Source organism: Chelon labrosus, assembly GCF_963514085.1.
Source record: "Chelon labrosus genome assembly, chromosome: 11".
NCBI classification, from domain to species: domain Eukaryota; kingdom Metazoa; phylum Chordata; class Actinopteri; order Mugiliformes; family Mugilidae; genus Chelon; species Chelon labrosus.
In genome coordinates, this window is record NC_140344.1 from 19090841 (window position 1) to 19111099 (window position 20259).

At 43.6% G+C, this 20259-nt stretch overlaps 1 protein-coding gene across 4 annotated transcripts in view; it reads right to left on the bottom strand.

Annotated features, from left to right (window-relative positions):
* Positions 1 to 16314: 16314 nt before the first annotated feature.
* Positions 16315 to 20259, bottom strand: part of banp (BTG3 associated nuclear protein) — a 58228-nt gene continuing 54283 nt past the window's right edge. For all 4 annotated transcript variants that reach the window (XM_084555867.1, XM_084555866.1, XM_084555868.1 and 1 more), the window contains one exon: positions 16315 to 19106. In XM_084555867.1, coding sequence (XP_084411993.1) covers positions 18990 to 19106 — 117 coding nt within the window. In that variant the 3' untranslated portion in view covers positions 16315 to 18989. The remainder of the gene's footprint in view (positions 19107 to 20259) is intronic.

Here is a 20259-nt window from a genome sequence, read left to right on the forward strand (position 1 = left end):
CACAAAATGAGGGCTTTCAAGCCAGACCCTCGGGCCACGCTGATTAAATCTAAATTCATAATGACAAGACAACCGAGGAGCCACAGAACAAACTTTCGTCTTCACGGACTCCTCCGAAAAAAAAGCATTATCTTGTTTCATGCACATGGTTTGAATCAAGGTGAGCCGGCCGCGCTCGGTGTGTAGTAGTGGAAAGCTGTTATTTTCAAAGGTCCACGCGCCTCCTCTTTCAGGGTCCATGTACTACACAATGTAACCCCCCCCCCCCCCCCCGGTGCAAACGTAAGGATGCGCCTCTGGAGCAGAAAAAAAAGACTGGCACAAACATAGGTTGCACATGAGGAGGCAATTTGTCCTTATCGAATCACTGCGAGCATCATTCTCAGGTCGCTGTGAACTGCAGAGGAAGAAAAATGCAGCCCTGGGATTTTGTTTCTTCACGCCCAAGAAATCAAATATCGAATATCTCGTTCACTCAGTCTTGGGTGACGCTGTTCACACGCTCGTCTTGGCCGGCCGCACGACTGCTCAGCTCTGTTATCCGAGAATAGAGCCGCTCTCTCCCGATACTTCAGGACCCCGCTCAGAAAATATAAGATTTTCCCGGGGTTAACTATGTGACCTAACAAAACAGTAACAGGCAAAACAAAAACAGCCGCGCCAACAAATGTTCTGAATTATGCAAGGAACAAATGATCATAACAAAAGCAAAGCAGTGATTGTGGCTTGGATGCACGGGGCTTCTCTGCGCCTCTATGACACGTAGCATCACCCCATGTAGAATTATGTAGAGATGATAAACTAAAACAATTGGCTCGAGGAGCAGGCTCAAAACAACCGTCATTCCAACCGCCACCAGGACAGCTAGCCAGAGAGACAAGCCGGATAAGTCGCCAAGCTGTTTGTCTGTCTTATGATTATACTGCAAGCCAGTGGAAAATGCTGGTGAGACTGTTTTTGTCTGTTCACGGACGCCCGCAGCTGTTTTCCCCATTTCTCCTGTGCTTTTCCTGACACAGATCATTTAGGCAGATGTACACTCCACCTGGGGTACAACTGACAACCAAAGCTCCCCTGTGTTTATTATGCATATGAAACATATCCTGTCTTTAAGAGTTATCATGCGAAGGGCTCTTCTGAATTAACTAAAAAACGTCACGCCGTCAAATACGCCCTCATCACCGGTTAATCCGCTTTTCCTTCACAATCGCATACGCTCGTAACTGGAAACGCGCATACCTAAAATGCCTTCAGTGAGTGTGCAGAGGAAGTTTGCATAGATATGTACTACTCCGGCTCATCTGTGCGCACATGATCCAAATTTCTTTCATCAGCACCAAAGTAGCCCGATGGATGCGACCGCCCAAAACCCCTTCTTTCCCCAATCTGCCCCTTTTATCCTCCCATTACAGTCCCCACATTCTCCCACCGACCTCTTCATCAGGAGGCTTCTGCGTCCCCTTCGCTCATATATCCGAGGGAACCCCGAGAGTCTAAGCCCATTATAGGGGCTCCCAAGCCCCCCACGCAACCGCAGATGCTGCAGCCCTGTGTGGGGCCAGAGCAGCCGGCGGCCTTGCATGTGGAAGCAATCCCAGCAAAGAGAAATGAAATGATATATAGGACTAATACACAGATGGATCAGTAATGACCGAGATCTGATGTCTAATCAAAATACGGTCACTCGGCACAAGCAGTGACTTCATAGGCTCGGGTGTTTGTCTCAGAGTAGGGGTCCTGGTCAGTAATGACCTGGATTGGATGTCTTATCATAATACAGAGGCGTGAGTATGAGAAAAAACTACTGTTCACACAGAAACTCAACGCAGCAATGATAAGCGATTAAAAAAAACAACTAAATATGTATTTCTTATTTTTCTGTAGCCAATAAACCACACATGGGCCAAAGCCAACCAACCCATCCTGGCATACTGTTCAGAATGACTCGTGGTTCCAATGCTCAAATTTCACATCGTAACACGGGGACACACGGGATTGGGTTATATGATGGCTGGCTCCATTTTTGACAATGACCAGTCTAGTATCACTGTCAGTTACTGCAATACCTCTCATTGGAAATGTACTTTTTTTTTTCTCTCTCTACCCCGCCAAGAAATAAGTCAATAAAGTGTTGAATCAAACGGTTCATGCATGCACTTCCAAACCATGTCTCAACTTAGAATAATAAACCATGAAATATCAACAATAAACCAGCAGGATTAGAAGCAGGAACAGGAAAAAACGAGCTGAAGAAATTAAATTACCTGGTTAGAAATACATAAAATGAAGAAGTCCAACGCCAGTGAGTATGCAAATGTGTCGTGTTTCCAAAATGTAAAAGCTATGTATGTGTGGTGCTGGCTTCAGGTTTCCACATCACACTGGTCATAGTCGGCCTTGTTGAGAAGTAGGAAGGGATATTTTGGGTATGCCTGGTTCCCACTCATTTTTTTCTTACATGAAAATGTGACTCACAGTTGGCATTTCCACCGCTTGGATCAGACTGAAACTCTCCCACTTAAAATCAAATGGTTTACAACTATATTACACAATATGTGGTACTTCACATCCAGACGTAGAAGCTTGTGTACATGACATCTTGCTCCCAAGGTGCAGTCTGGCAAGAACCGCGCAATCACTGTGCATTAAACCGTGCCACGTGTGCAGCTAAAAAACAAATAGCACAACGTACAGCTTCAAAGATCACATTTGAATTCTGTGTCAGCACCAGAGGTGCCACGTTTTGTTAACCGCTGCAGCGCCAAAGCATATTGAATTCCCTTCAATTGTGGTTAGCGTCTGGTGTGTAATGCAAGACAGTCCTGTTTTCCTGTGTTTAGTGACGTTAAGTATATCACTTATCAAAATCAGAACGGCAAAACAGAACTGGGAAAAACAACCCATCGTTCTATTGGACCCACAGATCAAGTTGCATTAAGGTACGCCATTTAAACTCATATTTTCTGCATAAAACATGAATATTTCAAACATTCCCTTTTGAAAATTAAGTTAAAAGGAGCTTTCTAGAGTCAAACCATCAACATACAGTGCCAACTTAGTCAAGCCAAACTTCACCATCTTGTCTGTCTGTCGAGGAGGAATCTGCACATTGCTGATACTGTACAGGAATATACAACGGTGCAAACATTTGGATCATTCCTGATTCCCGATATTTATATTCAGCTATCAACTGTTTGTACAGTTCGTTTAATGTGACTGTTTTATCAAATGGTAATGAATGTTATCCTATGTTAGACATATTCTGTGTATGTCTTTGTGTTTCACTGTGAAGGAACCACATTTTATGCACAATCTGGGTCTATAAATCACCTCGTCACTACTGGGCACAACAGCAAGAACCTGTTATACAATAAATATATATATATATAAACATAATATACAGCATATACAATATATTTTTTCTTCCCTATCTTGGGATGAAAAGTTATTTAGGCTTTGTCCCAATCTGAATTCATATGCACCACTCCCAGATGAGCACCTTGACACAATCTGCAGCTGTAAAAAGACAAGATTTTATCTTTTTTTTTCTTTTTTATTGCCTTTTGATCGTTTGTAGCTTCAGCAGAAATGTCTTGACGTGATCATTTATAGTTACCCAGTCATCCCCAGGACTAGGAAAAATAAACTGCCCCATCAGACAACAGGATGGGCCATCAGGTGCGCCGCTAGCGCCGTTTTATGTGTGTTTCTAGTCATGCCCAATTACAGCTTAGCAACAGCAGACCTGTCATGTTTTGAATATTCCCACATGAGGTGGTTTGAGGGCAAAGAGTTTAGCGGGGGAGTTCTGGCTGTAGTCCTCCTGGAACCAAAAGCAACACAAGAGCAAAATATGAGGAAGGGATTGAGGGGGTGCCGTGTTTAACTGCTGTTACGTGAGCATGTCTGACTGCTTATCTTTTAGCACAAATCAACGATTACAACCACGATCAAGGGGCCAATTGAAAAACATGTTATAGGATTAAGTATCTTTTCATACCTTTTGGAAGAAACATTAAAAGGTCAGCTGGGGACATGAATTCCAACGTAGCTTATTTAGCAACTTAGCTAATTACAGAGTACACTAATCTCAAATTTTTGTGATATTTTATCATTTCAGCCACTTAATATTTGATAAAAATAACATGTCTGGCTGTATTTTAACTATTGTTTTGTGTGATGCAGCATCTAGGAGTGTCTAGGTGGGGACACAACATGATCAGACCCCATCTTCCCCAAGTCCCAAGTAGCCACCAAGACGCAAGTTGTTCCAATATATATATATATATATATAGACAATGTATTTACAAAGTGAGTGGATGGTGTCTTTGGGGTGGACTAAGGCCAAAATAACAAACAAAACAATCCTACCTAGAAATAAATCAGATAACCTAACAAAAACAAACAAATGACAAAACACTTACCTCCCTAACTAAATAAACAGGAGAAGAGATGGTAATAAAACTTGCTGTCCACCCCTACTACTTAAAGGAAACTAACAGAACTAATAAGCAACAACCGAGCAAAAGCTGTGGCCGGTTGGGAGATGCCTGCTGCTTATATACACAGGTGACTGCAGCCAATCACGAGCCAGGACTAGGACCTTGCATGCATGGCACACACCTACTATGCATAATTAAAGCAAAGTAGCCACACAACAAGTCATAAACATAACGACAACAGTCGTAACCTTTTGTAATTCATTAAGAATTTCTAGCGGGAAATTAACCGCCTGCTCTTGAATAAACATCAGCCTACGCTGAGGCCTCAGGCACATCGGTAAATATCCTATTTTTCCTTTCCGAATAATCCAGCACTTTCCGAATAAAATATTATGTGAAATAACACAGGTAATATCTCCGGCACACAGGATACGCACACCCAGTGCCGTGCGCACGCACACATTCCCAGGAATCCAGTGTCATGTTTCTGTCAATATATCTTCAGGTAGCACCCCGTGCATTGTAAACTGGAATGCTTCTGAGCCAAGACAAAGAGAGGGCTCCAGCTCTGCAATCCTCACCTCTCATTCATCTCCAGCGAACATCCAGCTATCGTTGCTTCAACAGCAATAGATCCTTATACAACATTAATAGCAGCGCCGTTATAAAAGAGTTCGGCGCTTACAACCTGAAAGAATAATTTACTGCCTTCTGATTTCACCTCGGGCTGCATCTGTCGTAACGTTATTGGCAGGCCGGCGACCTCTGAGGTGTTTGTGCGTGTGTGTGGAGCGTTGCTGGGGAGTAGAGGCGGAAAAGACAGGATGAGTGATTGGAGATAGACAAGGGCATGAGATACCGCAGCTGGAGGTACAGGTAAACACAGTACATACGCTTGTCGGATACATGAAGTTCAATTGAGAGGACCTTAATGAATTTAATATGACTATAACTTCTCCTCAGTGGGCTGAAAGAAATATTGTTGAATAACTTCGACATGATGAATCACCATGATTCAGAGAACATCTGCACCGTGTTGTTGTGAAATGTGATTTAAATCTGCACATTTCAAACCAGTTGCAGTATCATGACATCCCACAAATAAATGAAAACAAGGACGGCAGTGAAAAAACGCAGGCAGGGGAAATTTTTTGAAATTAGCCCAATTAAGAAAGGAGGAAGTGTTTTTAACCAATATTTCTAGAAAAAAATAAAAAAAATACAGATGTAAACAAGAAAATTGGTTTGACTTGGTCAGAAAATAACACAAAACAGGGAACCATAAATCTGTTCCAACAGGCATAATGTGGGGGCCAGCCTCCCTGTTTTTTGGGAACAAAAAGCAAGTCTCCATAATGATTAAATTTTAGAATGAATGCTTGGTATACGGCTAGAATATGGTTATGGTTAGGCTAAAGTTAAGGTTACGGGTAGGCAACTAGTGGTTATGGTTATGGCAAGGGAAAGCTGCCAGGAATATAAAGTCCGTGTAATGTCCTGTGAAGACATGGAAATGCTGCGTGTGTGTGTGTACTGTAACCAAAACCCTTTACCCACTGATCACGTGCTCAAGAAGAGCTGAACCAGATGGCTGGGAACTGCGAGAATGAATGCTTTTTATTGACCCTCCCACACATTTATAACGAGAATGACGGCAAATGCTTTCAATGAGGCCGTGTACTGCACTGATCTGACACCACAGTAATGCATTATCAAACAAACTGCTGATGCTCAACACGATCATCTTCACACTTCACAAATACACCCATCAGGCACAACATTATGACCACCTTCTTAATATTATGTAGGTCTCCCTTGTCCCTCAGAAAACAGTCCTGACTCATCATGAGAATGGACATGGACGCTCTGAGGGTGTCCTGCGGTGTTTGGCAATAGAAGGTCATTAGTGGAGGCCTTTGGGTTCTATGGGGCCTCTGTGGATCACGCTTGTTCCAGCTCATCCCACGGATGATTGATCCGTTTGGGATCTAGGGAATTTGGAGGCAAGTCAACACCTTGTGCTGTTTATCATGTTTTTGCTTTTTTTTAATTGTTCCTAAACCGTTTTTGTGTGTGTGCCTGTGTGGGGACGGTTGCTGGAGTGTCATTGCTGCGAGGCGGGGGGTGCCTGGTCTGGTCTGGTCTAGGTGGGTGGTACATGTCTAAATAACATCCACACAAAAGCCAGGTCCAGACGTTTCCCAGCAGAACATTGCATTGTCACAAGATGGTCAAAGTTATTTACTTCTCCTGTCGGTGGTTTTAATGTTGTGGCTGATTGGTGTATACAACATAATCAAATGCATTCTCTTCGCAGATGTACAAAAACCTCCTGTGGCCGTCATGCACATCATTTTGGCCGGGCCTCATGTAACTATCTCATCATAGCTTTTGTCCTTACAACACGCAGGCTGACTCTGACTTTGTGTTGAGGTCTGAGTTCACTCAGTGCAGGCTTTTGTTAATCCTTCAAGTTTATATCTGATTCCTCAATGGGACTTCTGAGGGCCACTGCCAGCCGCACTCACTTCATCACGTTACTCAGCAGTGACAACACGGCCTTTGGGTGTTTCCTGATCTTGTCTCTCGCTCTCTAATTGCACTAAACTATTGCTGAGCCAGGACACAGCTGGGTACGACAACAATCACCTAATTTTCCCGGGGTGAGCACGGCGGAGCTGTGGGCAGGGCGCATCCTCGAAAATGAAAAGGTTCTTGTTCGGCAGTGATTGCAAGCATAATTGTCAGAGCTGGAAGGCTACGGGGCGCCCTGCCTTTCTCCCCCTCTCCCCTCTCCACTTGCATCACAATCATGCACAACCCTGGGCCGCTGTCTGTCTTACGGCGCTAGAACGTGATTGGACTCAAACATCGACAGTTTTACCGAAAGACAGCATGAGCCGAGAGGTTTCACATCACATCCTCGTTGTATTTCCTGTGTCTCCAGATAAAACAGTGCACATGATTTATTTGACTGCAGGAGATTTAATGAGGATCTGCATCTAGTTTACTTGTTGTTGTTGTTGTTTTTTTCGGTTTTGCCACACAGTTTCTGGAGGTCATTAAGGAACCCGGCACGTGATGAGCAACAGAAGGCGCATGAAGGTGCTGAGAAATTAGGCAAAGGAAACCAGCGCTTTAGGCTGACTGACAGTTTAAACCATGGAGTGTGCTGCATTAAAAAATGGATGAACTCTCCTTGACGCCACCCGCAGTTTCCCTGAATGGCGGTTTTAAAGCTCAGCATGGTTGTAATCTTGTCGGGGTTATTTGCCAAACTCCCATATAACAAACAACAGGCAAAGAGATGGAGGTGAGGGGAGCAGGTGATGCCAAAGCAGAAACAATTAGGGACCGCAGACTCAACTGACCCTTCGTTGGCTTTCTTTCAACCAGAGGGCTCCTAAACTTTGTCAAGTCCTGACTTCCTATGTTACTGTTGCTAGGTTAGACAAACAGAAGCCAAGCGTGGGTCCATTCCCACAGACAAACTTCAAAAACTAGCAATGTTTCCAGTGTCTGCCAACATTAGCACAGTTGCTAACGTCACGAACATCAGCTGTATTGCCTCTGCGTTGCCTCTAGACTATTATTACAGGTTTCCAACATTTTTCTATGGTAATGGACCCAGCATGGTTATTGTTTGTCTAACCTAGCAACAGTAACATAGGAGGTCTGGACCGGACAAAGGACAGAGTCAATTAACCAAACCAAGACAGACTTTTTAAATTAATTTTGTCGCCTGTTCCCGTTCAAGCAACTAAATACAAAAATTACTAAAAACAAATGCATTCCGTTTGAGTGAACTAGTTCGAAGGTCCTGATTCATGCTGACTCACGTACATGGCTTACTGGGATGCCCAATGGGGATTGTTAACTAAATTTGTTTCACCTGTGATTGCCACGAAACCGGTCTATTGAGCATGATTGAGCAGGTTTGGTATTGTGGCTGCAACAGTCCCTGCTCTATGGTAACTTAAACAAAAAGACACATAAAAAAATAAATATAGACCTACATTTCTTGAACTATCTTTCAGGCTCACTGCTTTCCGGTAGTTTATTTAAGACTCTCGTGGTGTCTCCAGTGGCATTCTTCTGCACTTACGCTTCCCCTTTGAGTGCATTCAGAGTACGGCAATGCGCGGTGCACTGTTGCTGCCTATCAAAGCGATGACCCATTCACATTTGCATAAATAGTGGAGGTGAATGGTAAGTGTAATTTCCAGGGGTGGGGCTTTAACGTTAAAATTTGAATTCCAAACACAAACACAAACAAGTCAGTGCACGATTTCCTGGTACACCAATTACACTGACGCACACGTCTGAGCTCAGCTAATGGCTACCAAAATGGAGGAATCGGATGAAAGCACGTTGCTAGGACGGATGGAAGGCAAATTTTATTTAAAAAAAAAAAAAAAAAAAAACCTGATGGAAGCCTTGATAAAAGCAGGGTTTCCGAAGGACTTCAACCCTACGGTACCATCTAAATGCAAAGCATGTTGCAGAGAGCACAGAAACCGCCGGAGCTGTTAGCGCTAGCAGTCCCGGTCTGAGTACGAACAAGACGTGTCGGCAGCCAAAGCTTTTTTTTTTACCATTTAAAGTCAATACTGTTCTGAAAAAGTACTTAAAGTACTTAAAATGGCACTTTAAAATGGACATTAAAAGAACTTGAGTTTACAATATTCATGTCTGTGTCTATTATTTGATTCAGTCGCCCACTAAAATTCATTTAAGTTTAAAAAATGTTGGTTTTTGGGGCAAATATCGTTATGCAATTAAAATGCGATTAATCAAGATTAATTAATTACAATGCCTCTAATTAATTAGATCGAGTCCCACCCCTAGTAATCTGCTCATCCTTTCATCATGCCTTGCGCCTACACTTGACAGCTAACATTAGCTCGGTAGATCAGCCGGTCAAAAGTTGCTATCCTCATTTCCTAGATGGCCTCTCGACGTCTCCACTTTGAAACAACTCAAGTCAATGCACCGCGCCCTAGTGGAAGTATCTGAAATGGTGCACGCTGCCTGTCAAACCTTTCTCTGCAGTAAGGGTGCAGCCATTGTTTAACAAGCCATTTCCTAGGCACAAGCTACCGGTGACTTCCTTGTAGACAGAAGGTCATATTTTATTGGGCCTGTCCAATACATTAAAAATAAAACCGTTTTACCCGTCGCTTCTGCTCCCACTCTCATTCCCATCTTGTTTCTCGTTTTCCACTCACTCCTGTGTCATTTCGGTTAGCTGACGTTGACTGGTCACTTTAACTTAGCAGAGAATTTTAATGGTTGATCGCTTGTTACAAAAGTATGTCTGCGCTAAACATCTGTCAACTGTTAAGTAAACATCTGCCCTCACCAGTAAACATGCAGGTTTTCTGTTAGTTGGTAAGGCTTACATTACTCTTTTGCCCAGCCGTCCTCCTCTTCCCTATCTCCTTGTGTAACTCTTTCTGTGGCCATGAACATCCATCTTAAACTCTTCTTCCATCCAAGATCCTCTCGATTCCTCAACAACAACCTCACACGCAGTGTCAAGAAGAGCTCTTTATCTCCTCCTGAATCACACCAATACTATACCCCGAAATCCGTATCTTGGTTTTCTATGAAATGGGTAAATATTTTAGTTACATCTCCGTGCTCTGCCTAAACTGAGACATGGTGATAGACTGAATAATGCTTTGCTGTCTGTGCTCATAGTACAAGGCACGAACAAAAGGGCTTCAGGTCTGTGCTAACACACCGATAGGAGGCGGGTAGTTCGGTTTATGAAGCCTCATAAACACTCAGAAAACACTGTAAAACACATGCCTCTCTTTCCTGCACACACAAACACGCTGTAAATTAATGTGAGCCATTCAGCCCCACACATACAGAGTGACACTCAGGAAATCTTGATAGGTTACTGTGTGAATATAACCAGAGATGGTGCGATGCAGTGTCAGACACTGGTGTTCAACAGCTCCAGAAACCTCCGAGTCCCTGTTTTTTTTGGGCTAACCTCCTGGTACGTTCGGGGAGGAGGAAAACATGCTCGGAGATATCAACCATTTATGGCTCCAGACAAAGCCTTGCACTGCATGCCACATCTGGCATAATCATATTTGCAACCATAACAAAGATAAGAGGAAGCAAACCATACCGCCTCTCTCAAAGAAATTGCACTTCTGCTCAATAAAAGCATATTTTCTGAAGTTTTCTGTCATCACGTGAGAGCTTTCTGGCGTTAACAAACAAGAGCTCGTTCTCCCATGGAACCAGAGCTGGCCTCGGCCCGAACTCGACAACCCCTCTTAGTCGCTAATGTCTCTGAAAACAAAGGACCGTGCTGGTATGTTAAAACTCACAAAGTGTGAACAAAAACATACAACGAGATGCAGTCCTTTTCATCTCTGAAGAATACTGTAAAAACAATACATGCTTCTGAAAAGTCAAATTATTGTTACCCTAATTCACACCCGGGTTCTGTAATGCATGTATTTCTGTGTACTGGCTGCAAATACTGTGTACTATTCATTATCAATCCACAAAAACATTGTACGGCATGAAAGTCTCCTCATGAATCTTGTTACGCGGACAAAGGCGGCGTTGGTCTTATTAAGTTTCCTGCAGCTTACAGTAAACACTGGGCCCTCAATAACTTGAAATGAAATTTTCCCACAATGGCATTCGACGCTAATAAAATGTGTTACAGTCACTTGCTCAAACAGACCACAGAGCTCATTGAATAAATGCCTCTGGTTCAGACACTTAATATCTGCAAGTAGGATTTGATGTTTATGGCACTGTGGCTCATAAAACCAGCAAAGGCCTTTGAGCCATCTGAAATTTCTTGCAAACCGCTCCCCACTCCGAACACCACAACACAAACACCAAACACTTCTAATATCTGATTCAAATAAATCACATCGTGTCTAAGTTGTGACATAAATCAATAAAAAGGGGTTGTCTCGTTACCTTCAAGGTGGTGCACAGGTAGTGATTCCCAAATTCAGTTCAAGGGGTTCATGTGAGCAGGTCAAACTGGCTGATATATTTTCCTTCTCTATGTTATATCATATAAAGTGTAATAGAATAGGCTAACACACTATTCCAAATCAAATGTTTGTTGTCTTTTGTGGTTATAAGCTCTTGGCATGATGCACCTGCTTCTTCCTGGACGCTAACACGTCAGGTGACTATCACCGTGAGCCACATTACTATGGAAAGCCACTAGTGGCTGCCTTTACGTCAGTGCCAGCGGTCAAACACAGTGTAAACACCTCGAAGGGAACAAATCAACAGAGAGGCTAATCACAAATCTTCTCGCGAGTCTGCGAAATGAACGTACCCCCACTCTTCACGTCATCACGTCTTAAGTTCACCTTCAGGGCATCGACGTAATGCGCATTGATATCAGCCACGCAGACGGTTGGAGGATGTTTAACTTACCCCAAGACGCCAAAATTAGACGCGTTCAGTCTGAAGGTCCGAGCTGTCAACTTTTACGGTTTGTTTTGAAGGAACCTCGTTGACCAGGAAGCATTTTACAGCCGCTGCCGTGGATGAGCTTGCACCCCTCCTCTCTCTCACATCTGGTCCCCACACTGACAGAGTACCTCCCATCCAGGCAGCTTCAGATGGACTCTGCGCACCCACTTCTCATAGGTTGCACCGCTTTTCCAGTAGTCAAAGGATTTCCTCCGGACTCAGACTGAATTATACTTATCTTATTATCATTGGCGCCTCATGTAGAACAAACGATACATTGATCTATCTATTGTTCTAACTCAGATGATATTTCCAGGTGACATCTCACCCACTTTTAGCGCGTCAAAGGTACTAAAGCTGACGAGGACCAATGAGGAGAGCACTGGAAGAAATGTGTGTTAGTCATTTCAGGATGCAGATTTATATCAGAACTCACATTTACATGGCTCAGCCATAACATTAAAACCACTGACAGGTGAAGTAAATAACATTGACCATGCGACAATTCAATGTTCTGCTGGGAAACCTTTGGACCATGTGGTTGTTACTTAGATATGAGCCACCCACCTAGACCAGACCAGGCACCCCCAAACCATACCAACGACACTCACTCCTTGATGGCAGCAGTCATCCCCAGCAGGATGCAACTCAAAAAAACACGAAGAACATCACAAAGTGTTGACCTGGGGGGTATTCCAGAAAGCAGGTTTACCGCTAACTCTGGGTATGTAAACCCAGAGTTAGCGGTAAACCTGGGATTTCGGTTCCAGAACGCTCAAAAATGATCAGGCTATGTAAGTAACTATAGTAACATAGGCTCTGAACTTAACTGGGTATGTAAACCCAGAGTTAGCGGTAAACCTGGGATTTCGGTTCCAGAACGCTCAAATATGATCAGGCTATGTAAGTAACCATGGTAACATAGGCTCTGAACTTAACTGGGTATGTAAACCCAGAGTTAGCGGTAAACCTGGGATTTCGGTTCCAGAACGCTCAAAAATGATCAGGCTATGTAAGTAACTATAGTAACATAGGCTCTGAACTTAACCTGGTAGGGGTAGGTTTTGTTCAGGTTATGTTCGGGTATTTAAGTGCACGTTCAGCCAGACCGCTTTTTCCACACTTGTCACACAATGACGTTTCCTTTTGAGGAAGATCCAATTGACATTGAAGCACAAATCATTCGGGCTATTCACCGTGAGAGGGTATAAGACCACGACTTAATATCCTTTCTTTTCCTGATGAGTTTTTGCCAGAGCACTACTGTTTTTCTTCGGAATCTTTAATATATTTAAACAGCATTCTCCATCCCCACATTTCGAACGTTACGCATCGTGGATTCGCTCATCGTAATTGTTGCGCGTGCGATAGCCTATTGCACAACATTGCAACGTTGCGCAATGAATTAGTTCCTGCTATTGAGGAGCAGATAGGAACACATTCAGCAACTTGACATCAGAGATGGTCAAAGAATGCGTGATGAAATCTGTCACAATCACTTCAACCAAAAAAAATAAAATAAATGCACGTAAGACTGTTTCACACATTTATTTGCCCATTGCGTGTTTCATGGCCTGAAAAGAGAAAACACTTCATTATAGAGCAAATGTTCTGATCCAGTGTTCTCATGCACTGACAGAAAACATGAAGAAACTATGCTCTAGTCTCTGCACAGCATTTCTTTACCTCGATTCCTCCTTGACTGCTGATAATGTCTATTCATCCTCCTATTATTTATATGAACGGTAATATTGGCTATAAATTGGTCATTTTCGAACATGCAAGGCTACACAAATTAGACAGAAGTGGGCCTATTAGGGTAAATACATTGCACTTGTTCATTTTGCTCCTCCTGGGAGGTTGAGGGCTCCGATGACGTGCCCCCAGGAATCCCCTCCATCATCGGACGCCCTCGATTGATACTGATCGCCAACTCCTCCACAGGGGTGAGGGGGGACACCGCTGGCCCAGAACCGGTCTTCCTCTCCTCTGCTTTCTTCCTATTGGCTTTGAAATGAATGTAACTTGTTGCAATATGGCAATTCAAGAATATAATACTGGATAAGTGATGTCTAAGATGATGCACTCAGATATATCTTACCAACTTGGACAATGTTTTTATATTTTGTTTTGACCTGCGGCCACGTTCTCTTGAGGGCGGTCGGGTTACATCTAATTAAAAATAATACAATATATGACAAGGTATTCTATAGTATAAGAAAGTCTCATACAAAGAAGTTAATATGTAGCCTAATATCTACTGAATTATTGTGCTTCTGACACATTAGTGTGCTATATCCTACTAAACTTACGCATTTACGCGGTCGGCAATTCTCTGCCAAGCAAGATCTCGTTCCTTTTATTGCTTTTTTCGTTATTATCGCTCTTTCCTCCTCGTACGCCTCGAGCAGAACTTGCTGCTCCGCTTCAGAAAAATAGGCTGCTCTGCGCTTTGCCATTTTTAATCATGGTTTCGACTCTCAATAGATGATGCCTTTATAACTTCGCCGTGATCACGCACAACTCTAGGTTAAACAATCCGGGGTTGATTGAACTGATTGCAAACCGGTGTTTTGGAACCGACAGCTCGGGTTTAGTCGCCTCAGGTTCAGACAAGCCAGAGGTTAAGTTTTATCTCAGTGTTTGTTAAACCTGCTTTCTGGAATACCCCCCTGGCCTCCAAATTCACTAGATCCCGAACTGATCCAAGTATCTGTGGGATGATCCACAGAGGCCCCTCCCAACAACATCCTGTTGCCGGACACCACAGGACACCCTCAAAAGGTCCATTTCCATTCTCTCATGAGTCACAAGTGTTTTGGAGGCACAAGGGAGACCTACACAATGTTAGGAAGGTGGTCATAATGTTATGCCTGATTGGTGTATGTAACCATTTAAAGGAAACATTGAAAGATCTAGCTCAGTGGTTCCCAAAGTGGGGGGCGCGCCCCCTAGGGGGGTCGCAGAGTCATTGCAGGGGGGGCGCAGGGCGCGGATCGTATTAGAGGGTGACAGTTTTTCGGGACGCCAGCGAGTCACGGTATTCCCGCGGGTGTCCCGCGGTACGGGAGTCATTTTCACTGTTGATGACGTGATAGGGACGGGATAGAGCAAATAATCAACGGGAGCGGGCGGGACCGGGACGGAGGACGGAGCCGGAGATTAAATTAAAAAATGACGCTGCAATGCGTGAGTGCGCCCAATTTTAGACAACAACATGACGAGATTTAGGAGTCTTTCTCTCGGGATTTTGCGGGACAGGATTTCTTTGGGGGGGCAGTTCCGTGATCGGGATGGGATGGGAGCGATCAGATGGACAGGTTTTTGTCCATCTCATGGACAGGCTGCCTCCCACGCAAACGCAACTGAACATATTACACAGTAAAGTTTACTTGTATTTGTTCAAAAAAGGCTGATGTTTGTGGGGGGGGATTAAATCTATCAGCATGTGATAAGTAGCAGTGGAAAATACACTGCTCTGAAGAATTTAAGACACAGAGTGTTGATCAGTTTCAGCTGCTTTGGTGTTTATGAAATTAACAACAGGTGCACTAGAGGGGCATCAATGACTGTTTTTTACTAGTTTCGCATTTAGCTAGGGTCAGGATCACTACCGGTAGCATGAGGCAATACCTGGACCCTGCAGAGGTTGCACAGGCCCAACCGACTGCCATTAGATATTGGACCCATTGTCAGACCCTACATTGCTGCAGTGGGTCCTGGATTCCTCCTGGTGCATGACCAAATCAAATAGAACACCTCTGAGACATTATGTTTCTGCCACCAGGTTGCACCTCACACTGTCCAAGAGCTGCCCTGGTCCAGATCTGGGAGGAGATACCTCAGGAAATCATCCGTCGTCTCATTAGGAGCACCAACGTTGTCATGCATGACTACATACAAGCACGAGGAGGCCATACAAACCAACTGAGTACCATTTTGAGTTGCTGCAATTACATTTCCTCAAAGCGGACTAGCCCATTAAGATCCGATGTGTTATCAAAGTGTTCCTTTACTTTTCTTTTAGCAGTGTGCATCAATTTTGTTTCTAGTTCACTTTATCTGTTGTCATCTTAGAGTATTTCTACATCACCATATCTATGAAATCAAGACTAAAAACTGTGGGCTCCATAATAATAATAATATATTTAAGTGTAACAAGAAAGGTTTATGGAAAGAAATAAATCTTGATCAGGATGGAAATTCCCATCTTCCTTCTTGCATTTGCAAATAAAACATATAGTATCTATTTTTACTAGAGCTGGGGGAGTGGAACTTAACAGAGTGCTGTATCAAATTTTCACGCAAAGCAAAACATAAATAGTGTATGATCAAGACAGCCATTTAGCAACTTGTCATGTTTTATTAGGCAGCCACAGGCACAGATAAATTACCGACTATAGCTACAATATTTGGACTTTCAACATCCCAGATAAATGACATTGAACAGCCAGTGTCTTTTTTATGATGCATGTAACAACAGCTACGATGCTCAGCCCTGAATCTCGTTAGACTGCTCCAGTCTGATTTTACGGCACGGTGACACATACATCGTGAATTCTCCTAACTTAATGTCAGTATCCTGCAGCTAGATACGCGGTGCAAGAGGAAACACAATGGAAGGACAAAGTCTGCATGTCCTGATCGCAACCTTTCGGAATGAAAGTGAGAGAGACGTTTCATGGCCAACCTGGTGTAATTTGATGACCTGAAAGAGATAAAACACTTGCTGCGGGGAGTTTTGTTTCCCCAAGATTAACAATAGTTGATTTATGATCCGAGAGACACATCTGTTTGCACAGTTCTGTTCCAATAAATATGTAACCCCTTCTGCCTTGTTAAAAGTTTAATCGTGGGGAAGACGAGCAAGTGAAGTCAGAGACGGGAGAGGAGCAGAGGTTTTGACTTGCACGCTGCAGCGTATGCCAGCAGATCTGCAGGGACTGCAGGAGAACACAGGGAAAAGATACACCGCCTGGTCTCTGTCCATCACTCCACTCCTCCTCTCCAAGCATGCATTCTGCTTCCAAAACATGCTCATCTCTCCATCTATCATTCATTTCTGTTTTCAGCAGGTTATCTCAGAGGCAGCCTGTGAGAGGGCCGGTTGCTATGGCGACCGTTCCGGCTCCTGGAGGGAGCCCAGGGTTGTAAAAGTGAAGAAGAGGGACTATTCGCTTCCAAGTCCGCGGTTTAATGGAGGGCCGGAAAGGGGGAGGGGGGGCAACATTTGAACTCCTCTATGGCAAATAGATCGACCCACCATACGATCGCACAAAATTTTAGCTCTGCTTAGTGAATGTTTTCAACGGGGAGTAAATGCACTTTAATGCGGCTTTCTGAGGCGATAGTGGAAAACACACAAGCCGAGTGGGAGGGATGGGAGGAATAAGCAGGAGAGGCAGCGAGGGGACTGGACAGAGCAGCGTAAAACGAGGTCAGAGACAGCAACAACAGACTGAAAAGAAACAAGAGTAAGCAGCCAAGACCATGGATGTTGTTTTATCAAGTTCATTTTGTCGCCTGGTTCTTATCCCGACTCCAAAATACACTATTACATCACACCAAGCATGGGAAAACCAACCCAAAGCAACACACAGCGTTCACAGCGTTCTGCTTATCTCCTTTCTTCTTTACTGCAAGGATATTTATCATTAATGGAGCATCCTTCTAAGTAAGAGCAATCCTCAGTTTTTAGGAAAAACAGAATAATGCAGTGAGTACAGAATGGGTTCTAAAGAAATGCAATTACAGTTCATAATGACGACAGCACATTAATTACAGTCTTTTGACAAAAAAAACAAAAACCTGTCAATGAATGAGTAAAAGCCTCTTTTGGCTCTTTTGTAAACATTGCCGACAATACAGTAGCCTAATACTACGGTTATTGAGGATGACATGATACATATTTACTTCAAAAATAGTGAATAAATTAACTTGACATGAAACAAGACCTCAAACCCAAACTATCATTTCAGACTCTCTTCCATTTGCTATTTGCGGTGGATGAAAGCAGAGTTATGTCTGTGAAGGCTTTGAAGACATTTTTTTTTTTTTTTTTTTAGTTGATGGAGACGAAGACAATATACTGAGAGGAAAATATATATGAAAGCACACTTTTATGGCAACCACAAACATGTTTTATTGACATGACTGTATCTGTCACAGAAACAAAACTGGGGAAATAAACAGCTCCAGGGTTTCCTCGACACTCTACCAGCAACACGTACTGTCTACGACTGGCACCATCTCTTCTATTTCATGGTCTTCTACCTCAAAAATTAAAGAGCCCCCCCCCCCAAAAAAATTCAGCATGTTACAATTAGACAAATCAAACAAACAAACAGAGCTGTGCGGCTGAGGCAATATGAAAACAAGCTGAACACAGTAAAGGAAGGCCGGGCTCACAGCCGGGAGACATAGTATGGAGTGAATTATGGCAAGTGACAGGAAATCAAATTAATCACAACCAAAGAGTAGCCGTCCTCAGCCAATTCTACTTTCCGCTGGAGTCCACTGTGACAAATGACGAGGAAAGGAGCACATTGCTGGTTGTTTGAGGTGGGAAGCGGGGAGTTTTACAAACCCTCACAGGGGTTTCGGGGTTAGCCAAGCAGCTTAAGTCCAAATAACTCCACCATTTTCCAAAGTTGATGTAAATACAAATTTGTGCTGATGAAGTGGCAAGATGATGGTCTGCACAAGCAGCAACCTCCCTGGATAGATAATAATCCAACTGTGTATTCTGCGGTGGGTCAAGTCATTCTGGTGATGAAAACTCCAGAAGGACCACAGTTGATTTTGGAGTATCACGGTCTTTTTCAAGTCCTCTGTGAACATTTCCACATTTTCGACATCTGGTTGGCAATGAGTTGAGCAGTTTGCGAGGGAAAACGGAAAAACAGGAAAAATGTTTCTTTCCTCTGTTTTGTCAGTGACCTTCAGTATTTGCTGAGAGACTTTCTAGCTGGTTTGCTTGTCGGACGATGCATGTGTTGACCTCTGATGTTCCACTGAGACTCGTCGGGCCGTGCTGTTGTGCAGATCGCAGGTCTGTGTCGGACCAGGCGGCCCTCAGGTGGCCACGGAGGTGACGATCTGGACAACCTCGCCGTTGTCTCCGTGGATGGCACCCTGGATGGCCTCTTTCACCTCCATCTCGGCCTGCAGGGCTGGGGCCAGCTCAGCTGCCTGCGACACGTGAAAGGGGAGAGGGACGGGGTAAGGACAGTGACATCTTACAGTGAAATGTTCAACATTTGCTTATTATGATTTTAAACTTCTAATATTGCTGCACCATCAAAACCATCACCGTCATCACTGTTCTCTGAATAGCTGCTGCACCTGAGAAATTAATGCCAAGGACGTCAGACCTTCCTAATATTGTGTAGGTCTCCCTTGTGCCTCCAAAACAGTTGTGACTCATCAGAGTGGCGTCCAGCAACAGGATATTGTTAGTGAGCGCCTTTGGGTTGAGAGGAGGGGCCTCTGTGGATCAGGCTTGTTCCAGTGCATCCCACAGATACTTGATCAGCTTGGGATCTAGTGAATTTGGAGGCCAGGTCAACACCTTGTGCTGTTTTTCATGTTTTTTTTTTTGGAGTTGTTCCTAAACCGTTTTTGTGTGTGTGTCTGTGTCAGGCTGCATCCTGCTGGGGATGGCTGCTGACATCAAGGAGTGTCATTGCTATGAGGTTTGGGTGCCTGGTCTGGTCTGGTCTGGTACATGTCTAAGTAACATCCACACGAATGCCAGATCCAAAAGTTTTCCAGCAGAACACTGTGTATTTACAAGATGGTCAATGTTATTTACGTCTCCTGTCAGTCGGTTTTAATGTTGAGGATGATCGGATTATGTCAAATGCTTGTGCTTCAAGTGTTTCCTTTGTGTCTACACTGACCATGTGTATAGATTATCAACCTAAATCCTCCTTTTCTCTGTCTCTCAATCCCACTGCACACCAATTGACAAGAAGCCATGATCAGTTGGCAATGTTTATTAAAAAGAAAAGTGTATAAAGGCCAAAATGAGCACTGGGGGTGCTTAGTATTTTTTAATCCCATTAAATTAAAGGAATCCTAGAAGTATTGTTACTGATGAGTGGTACAGACGTAGGGACAGAAGACAGATGGACCAGAGGAATGACAAGAGAGATTAGAGATGAGATATATCAGAGAACAAAGAGGAAGACAGTTGGGGAAAGAGATGAGAAAAGAAGCAGAGTGACAGGTGGAGACAGATTTGACAAGAGATGAGCCATTTGTGTTTTTTAATGCTCTCCGACTCTCTCTACGGTCGATGTCAGACAGACCAAGGTATTGTTCGGGTAAAACCCCCTTAAAA